Source organism: Vicugna pacos, chromosome 2 (genome assembly GCF_048564905.1).
Source record: "Vicugna pacos chromosome 2, VicPac4, whole genome shotgun sequence".
In the NCBI taxonomy this organism is placed as follows: Eukaryota; Metazoa; Chordata; class Mammalia; order Artiodactyla; family Camelidae; genus Vicugna; species Vicugna pacos.
This window is the reverse complement of record NC_132988.1, coordinates 80,437,611-80,465,170: the sequence shown is the minus strand read 5'-3', so window position 1 is coordinate 80,465,170 and position 27,560 is coordinate 80,437,611. Positions and strand designations below refer to the sequence as shown.

At 34.4% G+C, this 27,560-nt stretch overlaps 1 protein-coding gene across 13 annotated transcripts in view; it reads right to left on the bottom strand.

Moving 5' to 3' along the window:
* The window catches only part of PTPN13 (protein tyrosine phosphatase non-receptor type 13), a 178,684-nt gene that overhangs the window by 102,266 nt on the left and 48,858 nt on the right, over positions 1-27,560 (bottom strand). For all 13 annotated transcript variants that reach the window (XM_072942794.1, XM_072942828.1, XM_072942809.1 and 10 more), the window contains exons 3-6: positions 14,216-14,394; positions 8,728-8,793; positions 6,410-6,595; positions 2,281-2,368 (exon numbers count right to left, since the gene is read on the bottom strand). In XM_072942794.1, the coding sequence (XP_072798895.1) occupies positions 2,281-2,368; positions 6,410-6,595; positions 8,728-8,793; positions 14,216-14,394 (519 nt within the window). The remainder of the gene's footprint in view (positions 1-2,280; positions 2,369-6,409; positions 6,596-8,727; positions 8,794-14,215; positions 14,395-27,560) is intronic.

The following is a 27,560-nucleotide window of genomic DNA, read 5'->3' as shown; positions in this document are numbered from 1 at the left end:
AGAACTTTTTTCATCTCCAATCAACAAATATTCATTTAACACCTACAAAAACGAATGTGCTTAACGTATCAAGTTTTCCCATCCCTAGCATCTACATATGGCTTCATAAATTATGTATATATGTAAATGATGAGTACATAACCTGCTATTTTAAGTATGTTATATAGTTAGCATAGATTCAGTTCAATCTCTAATCACTAACTCTAAAGTGTTAGGTAATAATTAATGTCTGTAACAGTAAGATTTTGAATCATTAAAAGTAATATAATCCAAACTTTTGTTGATGCTTCTTAGTCTTTAAACTTTGAGAAACTAAACATGGCAGGGTCATTCTTTACTTTAGAGTCTATTGATTCATGATGAATAGGGACAGAATGGGGGTGTCATATACACAGGAACATTTTTTATTCTTAGAGAAACAAACTATCTTTAAAAATTAACAATAATGTAAGATTATATTTACTAACTCAACAAGTCACAAGCAAACAAACTTCAATTCCATAGCGCGGCCACTTAATGACAGGAGGAGATGACAAGGGAACTTCGGAAAGAGGAAGAATAGGAAAAAGAAATAAAGAAGCCAGGAGGAAGGGAGAGGGGGAGATAAAAGGAGATAGGAGGAGGGACGGAGAAAACTACAAAGATGATAAATAAGAGAAACAGAAATCATTTCTTTAAAACCTAATGTTTACTTATTAAATTATTCATCATGTCTCCTTGAGAAAGACTCTATTTAGTTCTAAAACAGGAGAGTGATTGAAACTTTGAAGGATTAAAGTGTTTCTATTCTTAGCACCAAAGCTCACATGTTATCGTATCTCAAGTCCTAGTCTGGTTTTAAGATAAGAGAAAACAAGACTTTTATCTATGAGAGAAAGATGTGTCTATATACATGAGGATTTAAGGAAACACAAGAAAGGGTTAAAAATACTTCTAAAAATTAGATCAAAGTATTGTAAAAACTAAGTTAAACAAGTCTGTCTTCTTCCCTTTTTTCCTGAGCCACACACAAATAATAATAAATGTATTAGAAACAGAGCCTTATGCAACCTGAAGTAAATTGATTATATTTATGACATGAAAGCTAAGATACTTCTTCAGAAAAACAATCCTTATTCAAAACAAGTAAAATGAAAGTACTAAAACAGACACTTAACTAACCGCACTATTACAGAATCACTCCATAGAAATGATTTTATAGCTTTTCTTTGACTTCTCAAGATAAGTAGCATACTTGCTTAGGACACATTCTTCCCTCTCAGACATGAGAGTTCTGCATTCTTCAAAACATTTGGTCCAGATAATCAAATGTCTGTGTTTAGTTTCCACAATGAAAGTTCCTCACAGATTTTAAATATGATAGCTCTGCTCTGATTATCTAATTAGTTAAACATCTTAACTTTTTAATCTGACTGTAAAAATTAGAATATTTTATTAGAATATATTTAAGCAATATTTACATTTACTTATCTCCAGCTTTAAGACTTAAGACAACAAAATATTTCACCCATAAAATATTCTTGTTAATGTTTAAATTATCATAATTATCAATATTGCTTGATGGGAAGAAAAGAGAAGAAAGATAATAAGCAAAAGCGAAAGTTTATTTTATAAATAAGCCAAGATTGAAATTTAAAATTTTACTACTTTCATTTCATGTGTTTGGAATTTCTGTTCATTTCCTTGAAAAATCAATTTAATAATTATGTAGGATCCATAATTATCTAACAGTACTGGCAAATAGCAAAATCACTCTTCATCAGTTTTTATTTAATAAGCATTATATAATCTAAGATAGTATTTGATAACTGCAAATCATGAAATTAGTCATAAAATCAATTTAGTGGGTTGTGATTAGCATTAAAAAAAGAAACTGAATAGAAAGTAACAATGTGTACAAGAATGTTGCATTCTGAAATTTCTGTTTCAGTATCATTTATATTCACAAGTGTATTTTTTGTTTCTTTGTGCTTTAAAATGTATTTTAATACAAAATACCATGATTAAGTAAATAAATGATATTATTTCTGTAATAACAATATTAGGAAACAAATGATTTACTGTGGGAGTCCTGACAGTATTATTAACATTTTCTGTATAACTATCACAGATTTATATATTAATGCACCTAGTGTTCCTGTATGTTTGCTGTCTCCACTTTGCACACTTGTGACCATAATGGTCGCAGTTACCAGACTGCCAAGCTAGGTAAGCATGATTTTGTAAAGGAAACAATAACTAAGGTTAAAGCCTAAACATTTCCTGTTTATGTACTCTTACCTGTTGGTAATCCTTTTCCTCTCAATCGGTCTCGAATAGCCTGGCTTCGATCAGGTTTTTGTTCACTGTTACGGGAAAGCTGATCCGTCTGTACAAGGGTAACCAAAAGTCAAGTTTGACAAAAGAATCTCTCTTTTGTTTTCATGGAAATTATCTACAGAATGACACTAGTTAGATAATTTGTGAAGTGTGTAACATTCAAGTGAAAACATTCTACGTTTGCTATTATTAATACATACTCCTTTCACAGGGAAATATACACAAAATGTTACGATAAATCACAGAGAAAAAAATGTGACAATGAGTGTGTATATGTCCATGTATGACTGAAAAATTGTGCTGAACACTGGAATTTGACACAACACTGTAAAATGATTATAAATCAATAAAAAATGTTAAAAAAAATACATACTCCTTGGATAAGGTCTGTCCAATTCATCTTCAAAAAATACAAGGTAAGAAACAGTTATCAAAGAGTAATCTGCTAACTAGGGCCAAAGTAGTTAAAATGAGTTCCATTTCAAAACAGCAAACTTCAAGTGTTCTTTTTTTCTAAACTGATAACTATATTCATCTCTCAGGTTTGATTGTAATTTTAAAACCATGCTAATTCTGATATAATAAAGCTTTCTCCTGATTGTAACTATGCATTGAGAGTACTGATTTAAATTATTTTCAAAAGTAATTTTCTAGACTTTGCCTGCCAGAAATTATATTTGAGAAATGCTTTAAACTAAATGGACATACTGAAGGATGACAAATTTAAATCAATTTTGAGACTTATTTAGAACAAAATGTTTAAGTAGTCTTAAACTTTAATTACTTAAACTGAGGGTCCTTGTTTAATATAGCACGTCAAATTAGGTCAAATTCCACATTACAAGGGGTGAAATGTTAGACAGAATACTGAGTTTATTCAAATGATCAATCTGAGTAGAAACTTTAAGAAATAAGCGGAAGAAGAGAAAACGGTGAGGAGAAATTACTTAAATCTGGCACCATAAGCAAGCATACATATCTGCTTGCACACATACACGTTTTAATATTCCTCCATTTGTGAAACTTGTGTAAGTATGAATTAAAAATCCATTTAAGGTAGTATATTCAAGGTATTATGCTTCCTAGTAAGAAGACGACCTAAATGGAAATATTTCTGAAATGATGCCATCATTTAAATTACATAAATGATATTAATCTAGACTGTACTATATTGTCAGTAACTGAAGAGATACTATCCCGTATTTTTGAGAATTCCTGCGTTGACACTATTATTAATAACAGCTGTCATTTATTGAGTGATTACTATAAGGCAGGCACTGCCTTAAGTGCTTTACATATTTTACGTTATTTAATCTTGAAAAAGCCTCATGTGGCATATATTATTATTATCCTTATATTACAATAAAGGGAGAAATAGTAAGAAAACTTCTAAGGACCTTGAAGAAGCTTACCAACATTGAAATAATGATCTTCGCCAGTGTTAAGTAACATGGGTGGTACAATTCCTATTTTACAGATAAGTAAAACTGAAGTCAAAGATGTTAAACATTAAACAGTGGAAGAACCAGGACAAGTAAGCTGGCCTGCTGACTTTTACTCTATGCTAATTCATTTTAAGGAAGTAGGATTACGGTCCCTTGCAATGGATTTCACACTGAGTGAAAGACTAACGCATTCTGTCAGCTACTGCAGGAAACAGCAGCTTCAGAGAAGCAGAGGGGCTAACGGCACAGACTTTGGTGTCACAGAGATCCAGATTCCAGTCACATCTCTGCCATTTACCATGTGTGTGATCACGGGCAAGTTATTCAATCATTCTGAGCTTCATAATCTCATCTTCATTTTAGAGATAATCTCTTATAACCTGCGGTTGTTATGATGAATAAATGTGAAAAAGCACATAGGTCACATAGTGCAGTGCCTGGCACAAAGTAAACACTTAAAAAACAGTAGCCGTCAGAGTTACTTCTGTCCAGTGATGTTCAAGAGACTAGTAAGAGCAATGGAAAGATGAGAGGAGCATTATTATTTGTTCTTAGAAAACTGCCCCTAGAAAGGTGGGCTTTCTATATGCCAATTCAAGTTGACCTTTCTGTTCATCCTCCCACTAAACAACCCCTCAGCATACCCCACGTCAGACTTTTTACTGTTCCTCAAACATCCCGCTGTTTCCCATTTCACAGCATTTCTCCAAGTTTACTTCCCTCTACCTGGATTACTCTTTCTATGTCGGCTGCAGGATCTAGTTCAAAGTTTTATTTTGCAATATGGTCATTACTTGTATTCTTTCTCCTCAAACTCTCATTGCTTTTAACGATTTTACTGCTACCTCTCATACTTTTCTTTGCATTTTTTAATTAAGCACATGGTTGCAGAACTTTAAATATGAGCTCTTAGAAGACAGAGCAAATATTTTATTTAAATTTATATCTCCTACAGTATTAGCATAGGTTACAATGTAGATGAGCAATAAAAAGTTACTGTAATAAACAGAACTAAATACTAAACTTAAAGGGATGGAGACCTCTTATCTAATTTGGGCAATTACTGGATGGATAATAGAATTTCACAGAGGAATATTTCTTCATGGAAAGACCAAAGAAAAAAATATTTCCAGCAATTTTACTATAGCACTAAAATCAGCAAACAGGACCAAAGTCTTACAGGAAGTATGATGTAATAAGATTCTTGCACTGATAGCTTTGTGAGTCTCAATTTCTTCATTCATAAAGTGAAGGAGTTAGTATACAGATCAACATTTCTCAAAGGGAGTTTTACATAACATTAGTATTATGGGAGGATCTGTGAAAAAAGGCCCAAATAAGTTTGAGAAGTGTTTCACCTGCATGCCTATCCCTCTTGAAGATTAGTAACACAAAACGCAGTGTAAGGCTGTAAGAAGCTCTGCAGTGAAAATATATTTAATTTCCCTTAAGTAGTTTTCCCTCATGTTTATTTGATCATAAGGATTTTTTTAAACAAAAGATATTTGAAAATACACAGGAAACTTCGGCCTAATAAAGAGTTTTTATAGGTCTTTAGTGGCTTTACCTTTATTCAAAAGAAAAATCACATGTAGGAATATAAACAAATAAATCAAACAGAATTGGAGCAGCTCTAATTAAAGAGAGAAAATAAGCAGCCAAGAACCTCCTTCACTCACTCAGCCCTACTACATGCATTCCTCTCACTCCAAAACCACAAGGGGCTCCATGGGGTGCATTTTACAAACCACTCGCCTAGAAGACTAGAGGAGTCTGTTTCGTGGAACGTGGATATACCTCTGTTAGCCATATGACATCCCGGGTAAGATGGCAGAACCAAACCCCTAGGGATGAGGACTTAAGAGGAAGCCAGCAAGAATCCTGCATGACAGTGGCAAATCCACAGTCCACACAAAGCAGAGGGACTCGGGCACTATACCCGAAAGGGTAAGAGCAGAAAAAGTTTAGATCTAGACCACATATCAAAAAACCAAGGAGTATCCAAACTAGAGCAAATAGGATGCTACATAACTTAAGAAATGCAGGGGTGGGGCTATTAGATACACAGTTTGTTATTCCTGGGATGCTTCACAAACAAGACGAGAGGAAAATGGAGGAGTCCTGGTCTTGCAGCAATCTAGCATGCTTCCCCTTTATATACCAGGTGTCAATGTCTGAGGAAGGTGGGGAGAGTCCAGACTAACAAATGGGTAAGAAAGAGGTATAAAGCAATAGAAAGTGAATTTAAGTAATTCTGAAACCCATTCTGCATGTCCACACGATTTTCACAACAGATAGAACCACTTACTGAGAGCTCCATGAAAAGATGTAAGAAAAGAGGCAAGAAGACATTCTCAGCTCTAACATGCTGTGATTCTCTGATACTTGCCAGAATAAAGTTCTTTAATTAAAAAAAAAAAAAGGACTAACTCTCATAAAATCTAGGAGACTAAATTATTGCACTGGGCTTCTAAATTTTAAGTACTGTTTCAAATAAGCAATTAACATTAGAACATGAAATTCCATCTCCTGCTCCTAGTCTTAACTGAGAAAATGCCAGCCATATAGCATCTTTAAAGAAAATTTTGTGAAATGCCACTAAATTTTAAAATATGGCTATATGCACTATCAGAATTGTAGCTTACCCCGGAAAGATTTCCCAGAACCAGTTTTACCAACTGTTTCACGTAGGAAAATGAAGGTGCACAGTTGCTATTCCTGATGTGGGCACTGCAAGCATCCAGGACAGTCCGAACAGAAACCCGGGCGTAAATAACATCCTCGCACATTCCAAGCAGTATGCTGTTGAGATGATCTCCAAGCTTAATAGGCTGAATACAAAGCGAGAAAGGGTCACACTGATAAAGTGTGAGTAAATCTAACTAACATGAGATAAGCTATTCCAAGAGTCACACAAACCACATCCAACATACTTCAAATCCAAATGAATTCCTGATCTAGTAGCATATATATTTTTACTGCATTTTATCTTTTCATAATCCAAAAGAACTATTAGCAGAAGATGGTTAACATCTATATTTCCCAGATAAGAAGTATTACAGAAAAACTCTGGGTTTTTTGGTATGATAAAGAAATGGAGTTTTTTTTGGTTATTCAAGTATTTTAGTAAGCAGTTTATATACATACACTATTTTGAGGAATTAAATAATTTCCTAACATTCTGTAAACAATACGTTTGATATAACTTGACACTCTCATGATAAATTAGAAGAGATTTCAAATATTGCAATGACTCAAGGTTATTTAAATGTAAGTTTTCATTATGCTGGTGAAACAAAAGCCAGATTGTGAGATCTTTTTTAAATGAGTTGACATAATTTATGGAATATTATATCTAAATATCCAATAAGCATACAAAGAAATGCAAATTTAAACCATAAAAAGAAGCCACTACAGACTCAATAGAATGGCTAAAAATAAAGAGATTGATAATATTGAAGTGGTGGTGAGGCAGAGAGCATTGCTGATGGGAGTCTGCACTGGTACATCCACTTTGGTTTAAAAATACATTTTCCCTGTGAGTCTTTCCTTCCACTTCTCATCCATTTGGGTATTATGCCATCCTTTAGAGCTCATCTTAGATGCAATGCCCTTTAATAAACCTATCCTAATTCTAGCTAGAGGCTCCAACTCTGGTTTTCCATAGCATCCTCCATTTTCCCCAACACAGAATTCTTCACATTGCGGTGTAATTGGTTATTTAGTTGTCTGATTCCATGAATGGATTCTACAGGCCTGGGACATTATATTCCTAGTGTCTGGTATAAAGTCTGACATAAGGTGGGTGCTTAGTAAATATTTCTGGATTAATATTAAATATTTCCCCAAAATGATTATGATTTCTGATAGTAAAATAGAAGTAAAAGTTTATACTTCCCTTCCAATTTATACATTACAAATGTATATGACTTTATTTTCAGTTACCACAAAAGAGAAAGCATTAATTATAGGCTGTGATTACATTTTACGTGTGAGTTAAGTTTGTATAGAATATGACACCAGTATTTCCAGCAATAATTTAGCTTTCTCATTGACATTTGTAGAACTGAAACTGAGGACAGAAAGTAAATACACAGTATTTTTCATGATATAAAATGAAACCAAACCAAGTTGAAGATTATCATTCATCTTTCATGGATATTAATATGGGTGAATTTTAGAATAAAAGCCTAAAATGCTCGTTGCTTCTTAATTTGATAAACACACACATACCCCTCATTGTTTTTGTTTTGAGTTCTAAATGGCTAAAATAAAACTTAATTCTGTACGCTGTATCTTTGATGAACTAGAGTTATTCTTAAATCTTCGATTATTATTTACGACTGTTGATGTACTACTTTTTGATTACATATGTATTACCATGTTTATATTGTGTCTTCAGGAATCAATTACTTTAGAAAATAAAGACTAGAAGCAGCCTAGTGATCACCAGAGCCTAAGACCCCATAAAGCTTTACTGCAGTATGTGTCTGCTGCTGCAGGGGCAGGGAAGTATGATTTTGAAGGGACAAAAGAACAAAGTAAAGAAGTACAAACTCTACGGAGATATAGAGCTACTATGCCTACAGGTTTTGCATTAAGAAAGGTTATCACTAAGAATGAATCACCAAAGACATTTACAATCCCTCTTTATCAGCCATTAACTTTGAAGAAACAAAGTGGACTCCCACCTCTCTTGCTATAATTTTGAAGAGGCTACTACACCGCACAGACTGAACAGTTGAGACACGGGCACTGACTGCTATAATTCTAAAAATAGTAAAAGAAAAATAATTGCTTTAGTATTTTATTATTATCTCTTTCTGAGAGTGTAACATTATTAATGTGAACAACCAGTATAGAAATGCTGGTGTGCCTGACAACACACTGTAAAACACATATAAATACATGGAAGAGCTTTTGAAAGGGTGGAAAGTTGTACAAATGTGATGACTTGACTTACTTGGCTTTGAGGTACTTCATGATCAGCTCCCCAATACAACGTCATTCCAAGAGAATAAATATGGATCTAGGAACAGAATTTTTAAAAAATCATTTTATGGTAAAAATTTAATTTAGCAAGTACTATATATTCATAACTTTTTCCTCCAAAGACAATATAACAAATGACTTGAGAAGATTATCATTTCATATTTTGCATAAATGTATGTGAGAACTTAAAACAGAAAATAAGACTGGAAATTATCAAACGGACTTTTCCCCCCATCACTATGGGTAATCATTTTTGCTAACAGTATAAAAATGTTTTTATATGTGAGGCCTTTTGAAGAGGTGTTCACATGTGCGGTTCTTTGAAGTCCAGCCCGTCACTATGAGTAATCATTTTTATTAGTTTTATTTATTTTAAAGTTTCCATATGCAAACTCAAGCAAATATGTATAATCTTCTTTGCTCCTTCTTTTACAAAAGGTAAGAATTTTAAAAAATTACTCGGCAATTTGCAGTTTTAATTTAACAAGAGAGGTATCTCCATGCCAGTGCTTAGATAAGATTTCATTCTTTTTACTTCTGTATAGAACTCCATTTTGTGACTACAGCATTGTTTATTTAACCAGTCTGTTATTAATGGGCAATTAGAATTTTCCTAAACTTTTGCTATTATAAATAATGTTCTAGCAAACAGCCTTGTTGATATGTCATTTGGCACAAGCAGGTACTCCTCTTTAATTGACTCTCTGAGATCATGGTTAAAAGAGTAAATCACCTGTAGTTTTGATACATTTTCTTAGATTCTCCCCCAAAGAAGTTGTATCATTTTGCATTTCTACCAGCAACGTATGAGAGGTTTTTTCACAGGACTTATCCACAGAATGTGTTATGAAGTTTTGGATTTTTGTCAAACTGAGAGGAAAAAACAAATCTCTTTGCAGTTTTGACTAGTATTTTTCTTATTAAGAATGGACAGGGTAGTAGATGGAGAAAAGGGTCAGAAAAGATTCCTTTTTCATTGTTTGTTTGCTTCTTAAAGATTGGAAAAATGACAACATATTTTATGCTGGTAGGAATGATCCAACAGGGAAAAGTGGAAATGCAGGGGAGACAGGAGATGGTTGACAGAACACTTGAGTAGGTGGGAGGAGATGATAGCTACTGCACAAATGAAGCAGTTGGCTTTACAGAAGCACAGACAGTTCTGAAGTAAGGCAGCAAAGAATACGAAAATTTATGTGGGTAATATAGCTGTGGAATCCTGGGAGAAGTCTTTCCTGATTGCTTCTATTTTTCTAACCCTGTGAAACAGGAAGCAAGATGATCAGATGAAAGTGAGGAGAGTTACTCCTTGAAAGTAATCATTTTCCATTTTTCCTCCTGTTAAGAGAGATTGAGAGCTAGACTTCTAGCCCATCTCTACTAATGCTGCATAATCTTACCATGTACATTTTTTGCACCAGTCTTACTCCAGTGTCATCTTATTTTTTTGTCCTTATTTTTATTTTGCTCTTAATTTCTCACCTGTATTTTTTAATCCAACAAACTGTCTTAAATCTTCTTTAGAAATAGGTTGAGGTAAATACAAATATAATTGGGCATCCTTTTCATCTTACAGCTCTTTAATCTATTCCTAACATTGCCTCCTAAATTATTCCTAAATTACAGATTAGAAAAAGTTGTTCCTCTTTTCAAATACTGTCATGACTCCCAATTTTCAAAAGTCCAAATTCTTTATGATACGCAAGACTCACTCTGACCTGCCTCTATCTCCATTTTCCAGGCAGATTTTAAAGTTTTCTTTCTATTATCACTCCTTCTCCTATCATAACAGAAACACCTCAGAACCACTAAATAATTCTCTGCTGGCAAAATAAATCTTTCTCTTTCCAAGCTTTTCTTGAGCAGTTCTTTCTACTATGAATTTCTTTCTTCATTGGTCAATAAAAGTTCTACCTATTATCGGTAGTCCAGAGATGCTGTCATCTGTTACAAATGCTATATACATTTTCTCAAAAAGGATAAAGCTTCCTCTCTTATATGATAGTTATGACTTATTTATATTGTTAATAACAGTTAACTAACACTACCTGTAATATAGTTAAGATGTGTCTTCCTTGAAGGAGCCTTTTCCACACGTCTTAATATCCTTCTTAACAATTAATAGAGCACTTGTACACAGCAGATATTCAATACATGCCTGCTGAATTCAATTAAATGTGCATGAAGTTCAAGACAGCATGCTGCAGGCTATTTGTATCATGTTTCTGTTTAGACTTCAAAGAACTGCACATGTGAACACCTTTTCAAAAGGCCTCATATATGAAAAACATTTTTTATACCGTTAGCAAAAATGATTAATTGCATACTCATATATACAAAAATTTTGATTTGTAATCCTTTGAGATACTGGCAGTAACTTAAGATTCTTCATTATATTTACTTCTCAGTATGCTAAATGTGTTATATATTAATAATTTTATACATAACTATATACAATTAATAACATCATTCCTAAAATGAGGATACACAATTATACATTTGCTGGTCATTTATGTAGATAGTGTAATGATTAATTCTATGTGTCAACTTGACTGGACCAGGGGATGCCTAGATTTTTGGTCAAACATTATTCTGGGTGTTTTTGTGAGAGTGTTTTTGGATGAAAGTCACATTTAAATTGAGCAAGGTAGATTGCTCTCCCCAGTGTAGGTGGTCATCATTCAATCATTTGAAGGCCTGAGTAGAACAAATTGGTTTACCACCCCCCCACCCCAGGTATGAAAGAATTCTTTCTGCCTGACTGCCTTCAGACTAGGACATCAGCTGTTTGTTGCCTTTGGACTTGATCTGAAACATCAACTCTTTCTGGGTCCCCAGCCTGCTGGTCTTCAGAGTACACCACCAGTTCTCCTGGTTCGCAGACTAGAACTGCAGCATTGGCTCTCCTGGGGCTTCAGCTTGCTGACTCATCTTGCAGATCTTGGAGCTTATCAGCTTCCATAATTATATGAGCTAATAAATCTCTCTTTATACATACATACAAACTCATACACACACACATATATCCTACTGATCCTGTTTCTCTGAAGACCTCTGCTTAATACATATAAATATGAATTATCTACATATAGGAAAAATATGCAGAAATGATAATTGTTACTTTATTAGGATAGTGCTTTATGGGTTCGAAACTTTTAATCTTTTATAAATCATTTAAAATTTTGTTAAAGGAATAACTCCACATATGTCAGATCTTTGTTAAAATAATACATAATAATATCTGGTACCTAATATTAGAAAAATATAAATACTTGAGAAAAAGTTTTTAAAGAATACAAAGAAAAATGCTTCCCTTTTACATTTATTCCAAAATCACCTATAGAGTAAAAGTGGACAACACTTCCATACACATTATTGATAAGTTAAGAGTTTCTACTTTTGGCGTAGCCTGAAGAGACTAGGCAGAAGGAAGAGCGGTGATGCCAAGGCAAAATTAAGTTTATATAGTAACACTGCTGTGTCACCAACAGCACGAAGTTCATCTAGTTGATAAACAGCAGTAAATGGGTTTCAGTTTGGTTACACGCATTGTGCAGAAAGAAGGTCATACAATGAATGATCATTCAGAAATAGGCAAGTATCTGGTCTTCATGTTTTCCTTTGCTTTTTATTTAATTAGAAAAAAAAGAGACTACAATGGCCCATGTAGTCCAACTGACAAGTACCTTCTGTTAAAGATCAGCAAGCCCAAGGCCTAAAAGAAATCAGGCATTAGAAGTTTAAAAAGTGCTTTTGATCTACCTCTCACTTCTATTACATATTTATTTAACTTCCAGGGGAATTTTTGGTTTTGTATCTTTGCCTAGGCCCTATTTGTATCAAAGTTCTTGGTACTTACCTGTTCCTGACGGACAGCATAGAGAAAATCTATTCCCTGCCCTTAGCATAGTAGCCTAACAAGCCAGGATGGTTTCTTGTAAAGTGGGTGCTTTTGATAATGATTCATACACAGGGGTCCATGAAAAGATAAAGACACTGGTTCTCAGAAGACAGCATTTATAGAAGAGCTAGTTAACTATCCAATTAGCCATTCAACATTTTTTCTGAAAGTCAGTAAGCTAGAGATTGTGGTAAGATACAAATATCTCATCCTGGTATCAATAACAATACTATCATATACTAACGTATAAGCATATTAATAGCAAGCATGTACATAATGTTTACTGTGTGTCAAGCTTACACTATATACTTTAGCTCACTCAGTGTTACAGAGGGGGAAGTAACTTGTCTGAGGTCACACAGCTAGATAAGTGCTGGAAGCAGAAATAAGAGTTAGGAGATTATGATAGGAATTCAAGAGAACAGAAATGAGAACCTGACCATAGCCCTGGCAACAGGGCTGAAGAGGAAGAGATTAGAATGGCTGGACTTGAGAAATTCAGGCACCTAAGGGGATATGTGGGAAGGGAGGAGTCAGAGACACAGATTAAAAAAAAAGCAACATGGAAAGAATGGAGGTCAGGGACATAATACAACTCAAGGGGAACGGAAATATGTTTTTGTCTTTACAGTTACAGTGGGCTGGGATGTAAACTCTGTGAGTGCAAGGACTTTGTCCTCTTTACCACTTTATCCCAGGACCTAGGACAGCACTTAACATATAATGGTAATACATAAGACTTAGTGGGTGCTTACTCTATGCTGGGTACTGTTCTAAGCACTTTACAAGTATTACCTTATTTAGCTTTCTGCTCTATACCAGTGGTTCTCAAAATGTTATCTGCCAACCAGCAGCATCAGCAGCATCTGGGAACTTGAGAGAAAAGCAAGTTCTCAGATCCCACTCCAGACCTATTGAATGGGAGATTTTGGAGGTAGGACCCTGCCATCTGTGTTTTAGCAAGCCCATCAGGTGATTCTGATGCATGATCAAGTCTGAGAACCACTGCTCTATGCCCTACCTGCCATTTAGATCTTGCTTTGAATTCTGGACATATATACATAAGTGAGATTGGTGGATCACACGGTAGTTGTATTTTTAATTTTTTTTGAGGAAACTCCATACTGTTTTCCATAATGCCTACACTGTTATACATTCCCAAAACACAGTATACAGAAGTTGTAATTTCTCTGCATCCTCGTCAACATTTGCTATTTTCTGTTCTTTTGATAGTAGTCATTCTAGTGGGCGTGAGGTGATATGTCTACAACTCCCACAAAAATTTTCAATTACATGTTGGACTCTGGGACTAGATAGTCCTGGAGTTTATTCTTTAGTGACTTACGGAGTGCCTGTCATATAACAAGTATACTTGTCAAAGTTGTGGATAAATGAATAAACAAATGGGAAGGAGAGGAGAAAGGATGGGTTAATAAGATTTAACATAGAATAAGCATAGTATAGTGTGGTTAAGGGCATTTGGTCTTTTTTAAACAAGTTCATTTGAGGCCCCTACACCAAAATAAAAAAAAAAATCAAGCAAAAAAGACTACATTACCTTTTCAACATCGGAGAGAGAGGTTAGTGACTGATTTTGAAGAACCTCTGGTGCAGTGAATGCTCGAAGATCCTGATTGGAAATATTTTCATCTGTAAATGATACGCTACCAGATGGCAGCAACAGCAGAGACCACGGAGAAATGATGAAGCCAAGGGCAGCAGGATCAGCTATGCTTACTGGTTTGTAACCACATAGAATAAAAAGAAAAAAGAAAGATAACTACTTAAAACCATAACCAGAGGAACACTTATATGAATTTCCCAGCATATTCATACATATGTTAATATAAGGCTACATACACCAAATCAACAAGTTACAAAAAAAAGTGGGTTTTATATAGCTACTACTGCGCGTGTTACTAACAACGATGCCTTGATTGGGCTTAATCTTTCAAAACTTAGATGGTAGAGAACTTTCATTGTCAGTCATAAGAATTAAACTTGGTTCAAATACTTTATCACAGTGATATAGAGATATGAATAAAGATCAAAAGTTCTTTTTTTTCTCCAGTGGATTGTGGATTCCTTTGAAGATTTAGTGAAAACTATGGTCGAGAGACCATTTTAAGACAACTGCCCATAAACAAAACCCTGTGGACAAAGGTGTTCATGGATCTCTTTTCAGCCCGTTTAAGGTCCCAGGTTAAGATCCCCTGATTTAGACTATGCTGTTCTGAAACTGACAGAAAGACATTCCTTTAATAATTCATCAGATTTAGAATTAGTAAAATTTCCAGCTACAATGAAAGTCTCTCTTTTGCTCAATATGTATATTTGTCTGAATTTGAGTTCTGTCTTGTTTGCACTTGTTCATTATTTCAGGCAGCTTCTGTGCTATCACAGGTGATCAATGAGGTCTCTAACTTTGTTTTGTTTTAATATTCGCCTGTGCGGGTGCCTAAGAGCTCCATTTAAGAGTACTACCCCGCCCCTCAAAAGTCCTTAGATTTCAGCAGGTTTCCTTCAAAAATAAAGCTACACATTAGGCTCAATAAAACAGACTTATTAGAGAGAATTTTATTTTGTCCTCCTACTTCAAAAGGAAATTAATATAGGTTTTAAGGTAAATGCTAAATGAACTGACTTACAGACTCAAGAAATCTCTGTAGGAAAGTCACAGAAGGCCTCTGACTGCCAGTGCATTATTATTCAGTCTGAACGGGTTATACTGCTCTCTCTATAAGTCAAATCACAAGAAACTGACAGAAGTCTATGGGACAGGTATCAAACATACATTATCTATGATTTCCTAAAAACAACTTTTATTAGAAGTGAGCCATCCATTCTTTCCTTTTAACCTCTACCTATGGTCAATATTCTGATCATCAGAATTAATACAAGAGTAAAGTAATGGACCTGGAGATCGTCATTCTAAGTGAAGTAAGAAAGAAAAAGAAGAATACCATATGATATCACTCGTTTGTAGAATCTAAAAAAAGAAAAAAGAGACACTAATGAACTCATCTACAAAACAGAAACAGACTCACAGACTTAGTAAACAATCTTATGGTTATGGAGGGGAAAGAGCGTGGGAAGGGATAAATTTCGGAGTTCAAGATTTGTAAATATTAACTACTATATAAAAAAATAGATAAAAAATAAATCTCTTCTGTATAGCACAGGGATCTATGTTTAATATCTCAAAATAACCTTTAATGAAAAAGATTATAAAAATGAATATATATGCATGACTGGGACATTATGCTGTATGCCAGAAATTGACACATTGTAACTGACTACTTCAATAAAAATAAGTACATTTTTAAAAAATCCTAAAAAATGTAAACTATCAACATTCATTTCTCCTTTAAAGATTAAAAAGCCAGCTATATGTTCTCTTGCATTCTTATGAACCTGAAACACGTCTTTAATAATTGTGTCAAGGAAGAAAAACATGTTTGAACGCATCTTTTAATCAGCCAGCATCTTATGCTACCCTGAAGCCAAGTTACAGACCAGTGATCCTCATATTCCTACCCAACCACCTATCAGGCTGCTAAAAACATGACTCAATTCTCATGACAAAATATGTTTCAGTGAACCATCACAGCTCGTAAGCCTAGGTATACTGTTGTCTTTCATAGCTACTTTACACATTTTCTGTTAAAAACTTCTTCTTGGGTCTTTCACGCACAAATACCACAAAATTCAGCCAGAGAAGAACTCCAACGTGGCAGAACAATATTATCTTTGCTGAAGAACGCTATTCAGAATATTGAGATTTTACATAATCTAAAATTTTACATAATGTCACAGACATTAGAAAACTGTCTACAAACAATTCCTTTCAAAACAGCAACTAAAGAGAACAAATATGAGGAGACCAATCCAGAAGGCAATGCACTAATATCTGGTATGAGATGGTGATGCCCTGGAACCACAGTGGTGGCAGCAGAGGTAGTGAGAACCTGCTGGCACCTGAATATGTTGTGGAGGTAATGACAACAAGAGACTGGGTGTGCAGTGAAAGAAAATGGGGAATCAAGATGACTCCAAGACTTTGGTCTCAGTAACAGAAAGGATGGAGTGTCATAACGGAGAGTGAGAAGACTGCAGGACAGGTTGCTGAGGTAGGGGCCAGGAGACAGTGGTAGGAATTAGAACTTTACTTTGGGACGGATTAAGTTTTAGGTCTTTGTTAGAGATTCAAATGGAGGTGTTGAGAAGTCAGCTGGATTTCAAGTTTGGGAGAAAGGTTTAAATTGGAGATACATTTGGGGAGTTACTGGCCTAACAGATGGTATCAAAGGCCTTGTGACTGGACGAGAGGACCAAAAAGTGAGTTAAAAAACAGAAAAGAAATGAAAGACAAGGACTGTGCCCTGGGACACTCCATCATTAAGGCCAACTGCTGCCTTTTTTTCCTGCTTGTTGTTCTCCCAGGCATCCAGACAAGCATGGCGCTGCAATCTCCCTCTCACATTTCTCCTCTCACTCATCAATGCCAGTCTCCACCTCACTATTTTAATTAATTATTTTTACTGGCTTTTCTATCCAGCTCCCCAGCATCCAATCCTGAACCTAAGAGAGGAGGCTTGGATTCCAACACTCGTGTCTAGTTCTTGTCAGCCTTATTTGGGGACAGACTATGATTTCCGGTATACCTGTTACCACCTGAATTTATAAATCATTAGAGGTCACAGCTAACACAGAAGCATGGACATCACCCTGAAGTCTAAATGCTGTGTCCTGTTCTGCCGTTCTGGATGCTGGTATCCATTCAGACCAGAAAAGGGCTTGCTACACTTCTCCTCACCCCAAGCCACAGACTACCTCTACCCACTCTGTGACAGGGCAGCACAGAACAGAAAGTGGTGAAGGTGAAAGTAACCCCTAATGGCTGATCACTCTGAAATTAAGAGATTCAGTCACTCACCAGCACAATCAAGGTCATCAAAATCACTGCTCTGGTAAGAACTGTATCTTTCAACTTTTGCTTTACACAGTAGGCTTCTGTTTATTTGTTTTTACTGAACAGCTGAAGTATACCATTCTTTTAAGCCCTATGCATATTTAAACATAATGTTCTCAAAATTTTAAGTCATTTGCTCATAGAGTCCACAGTATTACTGGGGAGATAAAATGTACTCATAAATAAGTACAAGATAGAAAGCATAAGGCATCTGAGAGAGAAAAAAGAATACAAAAGGGAATTTAGAGGAAAGCAAAATTACTTCACTTCCAATGAAGAGAGAATTAATTTCTTTTTTTTTTTATATGTAGCCCATTAAGATGAGTAAGATTTTTCTGTGGTTAAAGGGGAGATTCCAAAGAGAAGAAACAGCCAAAGCAAAGGCAAGGAAATTATTAAATTTGTACAAGGAACAGCAAAGGAACGATGGAGAACAGTAAGAAACAGAATTGCTAAGGTCGGTCATATTTTTGCTTGTTTAAAAAGACATGTACAAAAAAAAGACAAATATTTTTGCTGTTTTCTAATGTGATTCTTAAATCTCTTGTAATAAAGCTAAAGCAGCTGTGACAACAAACTACATTGCTTTCAAATTTCCAAAACACACACATGCCATTTAAGTACTGCATTCTTTAGAAAATAAGCCACAAAACAGATTTTTCAATAATTATAAAGGTTATGTAAACCTTCAAGTGAGGAAATTAAGAGTCATCGCTCGCATCAGTCAAATTTGCCCTCCTTGTCTAACTAAAAGGAAGGAATTTAAAACAAATGTATTCATAATCCTTCAAAGAATGCTAACAAAAGAATATTTAAAAATGGAATTCCAGAAGCTTGTAATTTGGTGTCCCATAATGTTTTAGTTGTACGATGACTGTACTCAAGAATGCTATTATTATGAAAGAGTAAATCTGATGTGAACTGATTCCAGTACTCAAGAGATTCTATTTATAGACCTTTACCAACATTCCACAGAAAAAGTTGCTTCATCAAAATTTCAAGCAGTTAGAGGCAAAATTAGAAATAAGCAGAAATCTGATATGCAAAGAAACATCTTAGAGCTTCTTCCCAATGTTCCTTCAAACTAAGACCCCATGTACACATTCCTCCCTCCAGCCCAAGGGAATCTTACCATGTCCTTTCGGATGTCCCCTTCATTTTATTTTTTGGCCCTCCATTATGGTATAAAAATTAGAGAAATGATCATAACTGGGTAACAAACATGATAAGGCAAAACTAATCAAAAGTATCAGGAAATCATTTATAGACTTAGAACAACAATGATATGGTTTTGACCTGAAAAGTTAAATATTAGAGTGCTTGGCAAAAATCTATGCAGAGGCCACTGTTTCAAACTCTGAAGGATTTGATGAAGTTATTCTATGATACAGAATTCTCTCAAAAATTCAGTTCATAAGTGTAAAATACACACACACACACACATATATATATATGCAGTGTTAAATAGTCATTGGGTATAACAATGTACAAACAGAATAAAAAATGTGGTGTAGAGTATTTCCCCTCTATTTGAACATTTTCTTGACAGTAAAGCTTTGTGATAAATTGTTTAAGATTCACTGGAAATTACAGTCTATTCTCCAAATTGATTCCCAATTAAAATTTTAGTTCCTCATAAATTTTGTTACTAATTTTTTAAACTTCAGTTTCTCTAATACAAAATGCCAATCCCTTTTTGAAAATAAAATTGTGTATTATTATTGGAATTAAGATATCTGTATAATGTAAACTGGTAATGATAATCTCTTCAAAGACATTTTACATCATGCAAATTTCCTTGATGTAGCCAATCATTCAATGGCATTGAATACATCCCTTTAAGACTTTGGTCCTCAAGAACTTAGATTCTGATGTGGTAGTTCCCAGACTCTGCTAAGCTCACTCAGGAGACTTGGAAAGGTATCAGACAAACTGCCAGCTTCATTTCATCCCTTTAAATATCTGAATTCATTAATTTAGTATTTGGTCTCATTTAATTAAGAAAGGCAGTAATGTGTAATATCAGGAGTGCAGACTGAAGTCAGAATCTCTGGGTTCATATTCTAGGTTTGACCTTTATAGCTTACATTGCAATCTTAAATAAATTACTTAGTCTCCCTGTGCCTCAATTTCCTCATCTGGATAGATAAGGCTGTTGTGAGGAATCATGGCAAAAGCATTTAGAAGTGTTTCCGGCACACAATAAGTACAATATAAAAGTACTAGCTATTATCATTTAATAAAACTTTTTCTCTGAAGATACCAGATGTAGACAATACATCTAAGAAAAGGTTTTACTTAAGTTTATCTTCAATCACCTATTTAACTTTTCCCCGCAATGGAAGACAAGGAGCATACCATACATGATAAGTACTGTTTCAGAGTAACAGATCAACTTCCCAAATTGCCCTATTTTAGATCTTTGGGAATTTGCAGGGCACTTCTTCCCTAAATGTCATATTAGAAATATAGAAGATTTAAGGCACAAAGTATCCTAAACCACTAATTTTTTCTTCAGTTCTTGGGAAATATACTTTCTATAAGTGTTCTACTTATTACATGCACAGATCCTAAATTTAGAAAAATTAGTTTAAAATTTTACAATCAAGGCAGTTTGTACTTATTGAGCAACTACATGTGTGAAATTGGTTTTACTGTACCTAGTCATGATTTTAGGTATAACATGAATTATTAGATGAAGAAATCTATTTGAATGTATACTTATCAACTACAAGATCAGCATCTAGTTTTAGAAAATTTTATTTGTAAAAGAACTGAAAGCATTCTGATGGCAAAAAAATATGCAAACTTCTTATTCCAAATTGATATGAGTGTTTCTTTACTAGAATAGGAAAGACACTTTTATTTCTTACTGATGACGTTTACTCATACACATTCTTTTCCTTTTTTCCTTCCTTCCTTCCTCCCTTTCCCCCTTTCTCTCTTTTCTTCACTACACACATGCAAGCCACTTATCCAAACCACAACCACTGGAATCTTGGTATGAACACTCATCAGTTAGGCTTCTAGTAGTTTTGTTTTGTTATGTACTTGCAAGACTTGAGAGAATTCCAAACCATGTATCTTGGTAACAAGACACTAATGAGATCTGAGTTTAACAAGAGTGATATATAGGCAATCTGTATTACTAAAACTAAATTGATTATGACTGAAAGCAACAGGGCTTAAATGGCTGGACAATATGGATCTCTAAGAATTTGTCCTCTTTTTCAGCAAACCTCCGTGGCCACCTGATCCAAGCAGCAGCAAAGAAATAATAGCAGTTCTTTCCGCTTGTTCCTTGCATTCTTATCATACTCTGAGGAAATTGTTTATTCCTTTATTCCTTTGATGCATTCAGTTCCTCCTCTCAGATTTCCCTTGGTGTTCACCTTTCCCACAACCTTCTTTATCCTCAATAAAAACTGCACACCCCAAAATTACATGCCAAAATACTGAACAAAATGCTTTTGTGACTCTGTTTTCACATACTTTTTCCAGAATATAAGTGGTTTAAGAATAGGAACTATAAACTTCCTAAGATCAGGTACAACACCATTATGATAATATAGTTGTAATACTTGAAAAAAATGAATTTGTTTACAATTCTAACTCTAGACCACTGGTCCATGCCAGTTCCTTCTGCCCTGCTCTATGACAATAGCTTATTAATTTACATTTTGCTGGTTCTCCAAAAAGGTTATTTTGAATCCCTATTATGAAGAAAAACAAAGTTTTCTTTCAACTTTCAAATACCAGAAATGCTAAATTATTCTCCAAGCAAATACTCTGGCTCTTTATTCTCCAGTCTTTATTACTTGTAGTTACACTTTCAAGTAGGATTCAAAGGAAGTGCCAGCTTTGTTAACTGGAAAACTGCAACAAACTTATTTACAAAGTATCTGCCTTTGAGGGCTTCGGGGGTAATTAAGAAAGCACAGAGGCCTCCTGTCTCCTAAGTCACAGGACTTTTTGTGTGATTTCTGGAGACAGGGTTCAGGATTCTACACAGTGTTTTCTAAAAGCTTCCTGGGGATCCGGATGGGCATACCAACCTACCCAACACACAAGTAAGAACCAGTATCTTTACTAGAGACTATAAAAGGATAGCATAGTTCAACCAAGGTGCATCTTGACCTTGTACCTGCCCCATTTCTATGTCAATTAACCGATACTTAAGAATATCATGAGGATAAACAAGTTTCTTCTGTAAAGCACAGGGAACTTATATTCAATATCTTGCAATAACCTATAATGAAAAAGAATATGAAAGTGAATATATGTATGTATATGTATGACTGAAACATTATGCTGTACACAAGAAATTGATAGATTGTAAACTGACTATACTTCAATAAAAAAATTATGAAAATATGGTAAGACAGAGTATGTACGACTCTATATCCTTCTCTAATACTTTAAATTTTTTTCCACTTACAAAGTCACAAATGAGGCATTTTACAAAAGATATGGCAAGACAGAAAGTGTTACGAGTAACTATTTTATCCAAATTGTAATAAAGTCATTTTGTATTAGAAAGGCAGAATGACTACCAGAAGTAATTTTAGACTAGAAGTGAGACCTAAATAGTTCTTTTCTATTTATAAGAAAGAAAAGATGAATAAACAGCACCAAACTAAGGATGTCATTGACTACACATTTAGAAATAAATTGTCTTATCCAGCTAATAAAATTATTTTTATCTGGCTTTTTTTCTATCTTGTTCCCAAAGTAAAGCAAACTACAAATGAACTTCCAATGCATTTTATTTCTTTCCTGACACTTTCTATAAATCCAATAAACAACTATATCATCTCAAGCCTTGGGGTGAGTGCCTTTGATCTCCTCCCCACTGTCTGCTATGCGAATGTGGCATTAAGCATACAACCAGTACCTCGACGAGATCCTGGGATTAATATAAATTTTTATTTCCCCAAGGAGGATCCAAACTTTGAGAGTAAAACTTTTTCTTATAATATTTTAGGCTGCAGACTTCTAAAAGGCAAATCTGCTTGAAGGTGGTTTCTTTCTCAAAATATACCTATCATATCTTGTTTGACTACCCCATCCAAGCAGCTGTAAAAACGTTTCATCTTGAATGGTATAGTCTATTTAAAAACCTGTCTTCATTGTTAGTTTAACAATTTTGTCTAAGCAATTTCAGAACCAAGAGCTAAGTTTCTTAAAACACTGGCATTTCTGTTGCCACTTAACAACTTCGTAACAGCCTCTGTGGATCACACATCTGCCATATTACATTTTGTTAGACAAAATAAACTATAATTGAGGTAACTAGCAATAGAAATAAGTTATATGGTAAAGACCCTTTATAAAGCAGCAGGTTTTGGGGTTTCCCCCTCCAATACAGACAAAGTTTCAAGTTAAAGGAGTTCTTCTTCCACCCCTGCTAGCTACATAAAACCAGGGCAGGGGTGGAAGGGGAATACAAAATTTAAGACGATGAACTCAGCAACTTTTCTCTTTACTTTCAAGGACCTGGAATTTATACAAAGACTGAAAAACCAATAAATATCAAGGGTGACTGTCATTTACTTCATTTTTGGAGAACTGGATGAAAAGGTCAATGAAAATTAATGATTTTTAGTTTCCAGAAGGAAGGAAATACACAGTGTTCCAGAGAGGACTTGCCTTTATGATGACATGATTCCACATAACCATGATCTGTAGCTGCTTATGAAAAATATTTTTGTTATCACAAATGCCATTCTCTGCAGCTCTTTAGCTATTACCCTCCTATTTACATTTTAAAGAAAGTTTCCTTTCCAAAGGGGAAGGGAGGCTTATTTGAGTGGTAAACTATTCTATTTTTCAAAAAGCAGTATTAGGATATACTTCCTGTAAAAATGTTAACCATGACTAATACACATCACCCCAAGAAAGAAAAAAATCTTAACCTGTTACTAAATGACACAAGGCATAAAATTCCATTCTGATTTCTATATATGAGAAAAGAAATATGAGAATTAATTATAAAATGTTTTATTTAAAAAGCTTAGTTACATAATGTGGAAAAAATCTTAGTCAGAATGTTGAGTAAAATGAGTCATATTCACTAAAGAATTCACACGGTATGGTTTTATTTATATAATGTTTAAAATCAGATTGCTTACAAACCTATCCATGTGATATGTCATAATAATGATTACTCTTGGTAACCAAGAACCGATTAGGAGGAAGGATGAGCGGCCATCCTGGGTGCTGGAAATCTTGATCTAGGTGGTGGTTCTATGTGTGTGCACATTCACAAAATTCATCAGGCTGTACAATTAGGAATAATGCTTTTAAGCCAAGACATGGAAACAGTCTAAATGTCCATCGACAGATGACTGGATAAAGAAGATGTGGTATATTTATACAATGGAATACTATTCAGCCATAAAAACCAACAACATAATGCCATTTGCAGCAATATGGATGTCCCTGGAGAATGTCATTCTAAGTGAAGTAAGCCAGAAAGAGAAAGGAAAATACCATATGAGATCACTCATATGTGTAATCTTAAAAAAAAAAAAAGAACATAAATACAAAACAGAAACAGACTCATAGACATAGAATACAAACTTGTGGTTGCCAAGGGAGAGGGGTGTGGGAAGGGACAGACTGGGATTTCAAAATGTAGAATAGATAAACAAGATTATACTGCATAGCACGGGGAAATATATACAAGATCTTATGGTAGCTCACAGTGAAAAAAAAGTGACAATGAATATATATATGTTCATGTATAACTGAAAAATTGTGCTCTACACTGGAATTTGACACAACACTGTAAAATGACTATAACTCAATAAAAAATGTTAAAAAAAAAAAAGAATGTTTTTAGTGAGGGAGGGTATAGCTCAGTGGCAGAGTGCCTGCTTAACATGCTCATCGTTCTGGGTTCAAGCGCCAGTACCACCATTAAAAATAAGTAAATAAACCTAATTACCCCCCCAACAATAATAATAACATTAAAAATGTTTTAAAAAAAGAATAATGCTCTTTACTATATACATTATACCTCAATAGTTTTAAAAAATCCTTGTAAGTATTAAATTAAAACACTAAATACGGTAACATTACATTTGTCAGCAAGAATGGAGCTTCAAGCATAACCTGCAACTTTCTCCTCTAAATATATGGCTCTTTGAATTTAGAAAATGGCCTGTTTGTCTACAGCCAGAGAATTTCAAATCAAAACACGTATACCGACAGATTATGTGTGGGGGAGGGGTGGCGCACTGCAAGTGCTTCATGTTCTTGTTAAACCCTCATTATTTGTTTTAAGAATGCTAGATATTAAATTAATGTCATGTTTTATCGTTTGTTTCCAGGGAACATGTTAGGTAATTTTATCCGGTTCAAACACATTTAACTTGAAGGACCTGTTAACTCTGGCCTTACAAAGGCAGGGCAAGATGTGGCATGTCAAAGACAACTAATATACCCTGTTAATCAAGAAAATTATGGTCGTAAATAATTAGGAATGTAATATAAAGAGACTAGTTAGGATCTGTTCTTTTAAAAGTTGCATAGGCTATACAAAGATTTACTCAAAAGCTTTTAATCCACAAAAACTTTCTGTATTTCTTATAAAGTCTTAAAAAACCAAGCCAATTAGGAAGGCAATTTGAAGTTCAGTGCTTTGTCTTCCTTTTCCTGCATTAAGTGAGTTACTCTCCTTTGGTTCCATCAGACTGGAAGTTTCACATTTTCTTTTTGTTTTGTGATTATCCTTACAAACTTTAAGGATATTTGACTATGCAAACTCCAAAGTCAAAAAACCTGCCATTCTCATGAATAGATTCAAACCTTTAAGCTGTTTTAACTCCTATCACCTATCCCAGCCTAATCTTACTATTTTATTCATAATTTTTAATTTGACAACACTATTATTGATGTTTTATACAGCCAAACTTACTTAGATTTACCATCAAGTTGTTGAATTCTTTTGCTTTCATTCCTTCCTGAAGTTTTCTTCTTCCATCAAAGTTTCCTTCTTCCTGAAATACACCTTTTAGTAATTTCCTCAGTGAGGGTTTGTTGATGGTAAATTCACCAAGTTTTCGTCTGAAAAGGTTGATCTTTTAATTGAACCACATTAGGAGGACATTAAATTCTATCTGCACACTTCAGAATGGTAGTTGTTACCCACATATGGCTTTTAAGAACTTGAAATGTGGCTAACATAACTGAAGAAGTGAATTTTAAATTTATTTTCATTTAAATTTGAAAATGAATGCTTAATCAATTAATGGAAAACTTTAAAAAGTATGCATGGAACAACTTGAGTACATAAACCCCACCTTTTCATCAGTACATTTCATGAAATCTAAATATTTTTGAAGAAATTTAGAGTCTGAAGTGAGATGTGTTGTGAGTGTAAAACAGATTTTTACTCAGTATTAAAAAGTGTACTTATTAATATCTTATACTGATTACATATTAAAATATTTTAATACACTGGATTAAGTAAAATATACTATTAAACTTGATTGCATCTAGCTCGTTTTAACCTTTTCGTAATGAGTCTCCGAGGTAATTCAAAATTATATGTATTATGCATATTACATTTCCATTAGACAGTATTGTTCTAGGTTGAATTACATTCTTTATTTTTTCTTTTAAAAATAATTATGAAGTATTCTTGTAGCAGTTTTAAGATGATATTCTATCAAATTATGATTCCACTGTTGCTGTTAAGAGGTCTGCTATTAGCCTAATTGTTTTTCCTCTTTGTAAGGGTCTTTCTGATTGATTTAAACATCTCTTTATTTGTTGTGTCCTCTACTTCCAAATCCATGAATCTATGTGTGAATATATTTTTATTTATTTTGACTGTGACTGAAGTTTCTAGAATATGAGGAGATATATATTTCACCCATTCTCAAAAATTCTCAGCCATTACATTTCCACTTACTGTTCTGCCTCCCATTCTCTCTGGTTTTCCTTCTGGAACTCATTAGAGGTATGTTAGACCTTCTCATTCAATCCTCCATGAACCTGAAGTTCCTTACACTTTTAATATCTAGGTGATCTTTTCAGCACTGTAGTCTAATTTTCTCTTTAAAAAGAAAAGAGAATCTATATAATTTGTTGTTTAAGATCTCCACTGGGGTCCTAAATCCCAGTTACTGTGTATTTCATTTCTAGATGTTTCATTTAATTTTTTTTTTTCATTCTGTCTGCCTTAACTTGCTAGGGCTGCCATTATAAATACCACAGACTAGGTGGCTTCAACAATGTAAGTTTATTTTCACACAGTTCTGGGGTGCAGAAGTCCAAGAGCAAGGTCCCAGCAGGGTTGGTTTCCTCCAAGGCCTTTATCCTTGCCTTGTAGGTGGCCATCTCCCTGTGTCTCCACATGGTCTTCCCTCTGTGCGTGTCTGTCCTAATTTCCCCTTCTTGTAAGGATACCAGTCATACTGAATTAGGGCCTGCTCTAATATCCTCATTTTAACTTTAATTACCTCTTTAAAGACCCTACTCTCATATATAGTCATATTTTGAGGTACTGGCAGTTAGGACTTCAACACGACTTTTGGGAGAACAGAATGCAGCTTGTAACACTGCCCATAACACAGGGTTATTCCTCCAGCCTTGTTCTTTTTCTTCAGTATTGCTTTGGCAATTCTGGGTCTTTTGTGATTCCATATAAATGGGCCTTGAGTTTTCTTTGGGAGACATTTAAAAATATATATTCAATCATCTTAACAGATAGAGGGCAATCCAAGTTGTCTACTTTTTCTTGGTGAGCTTTGGTAGTGTCTGTTAAAGTATGCATTTCATGTAAATTGTTGAATTTTTTCAATAATACTGTTTATAAATTTCCCTTATTTGTATCAATAGAATCTGAAATGATGTCATTTTTGCCACCTGTTATTGTTTTTCTAAACATCTTGTTGCTATGCTCACAGGGAAGCTATCAATT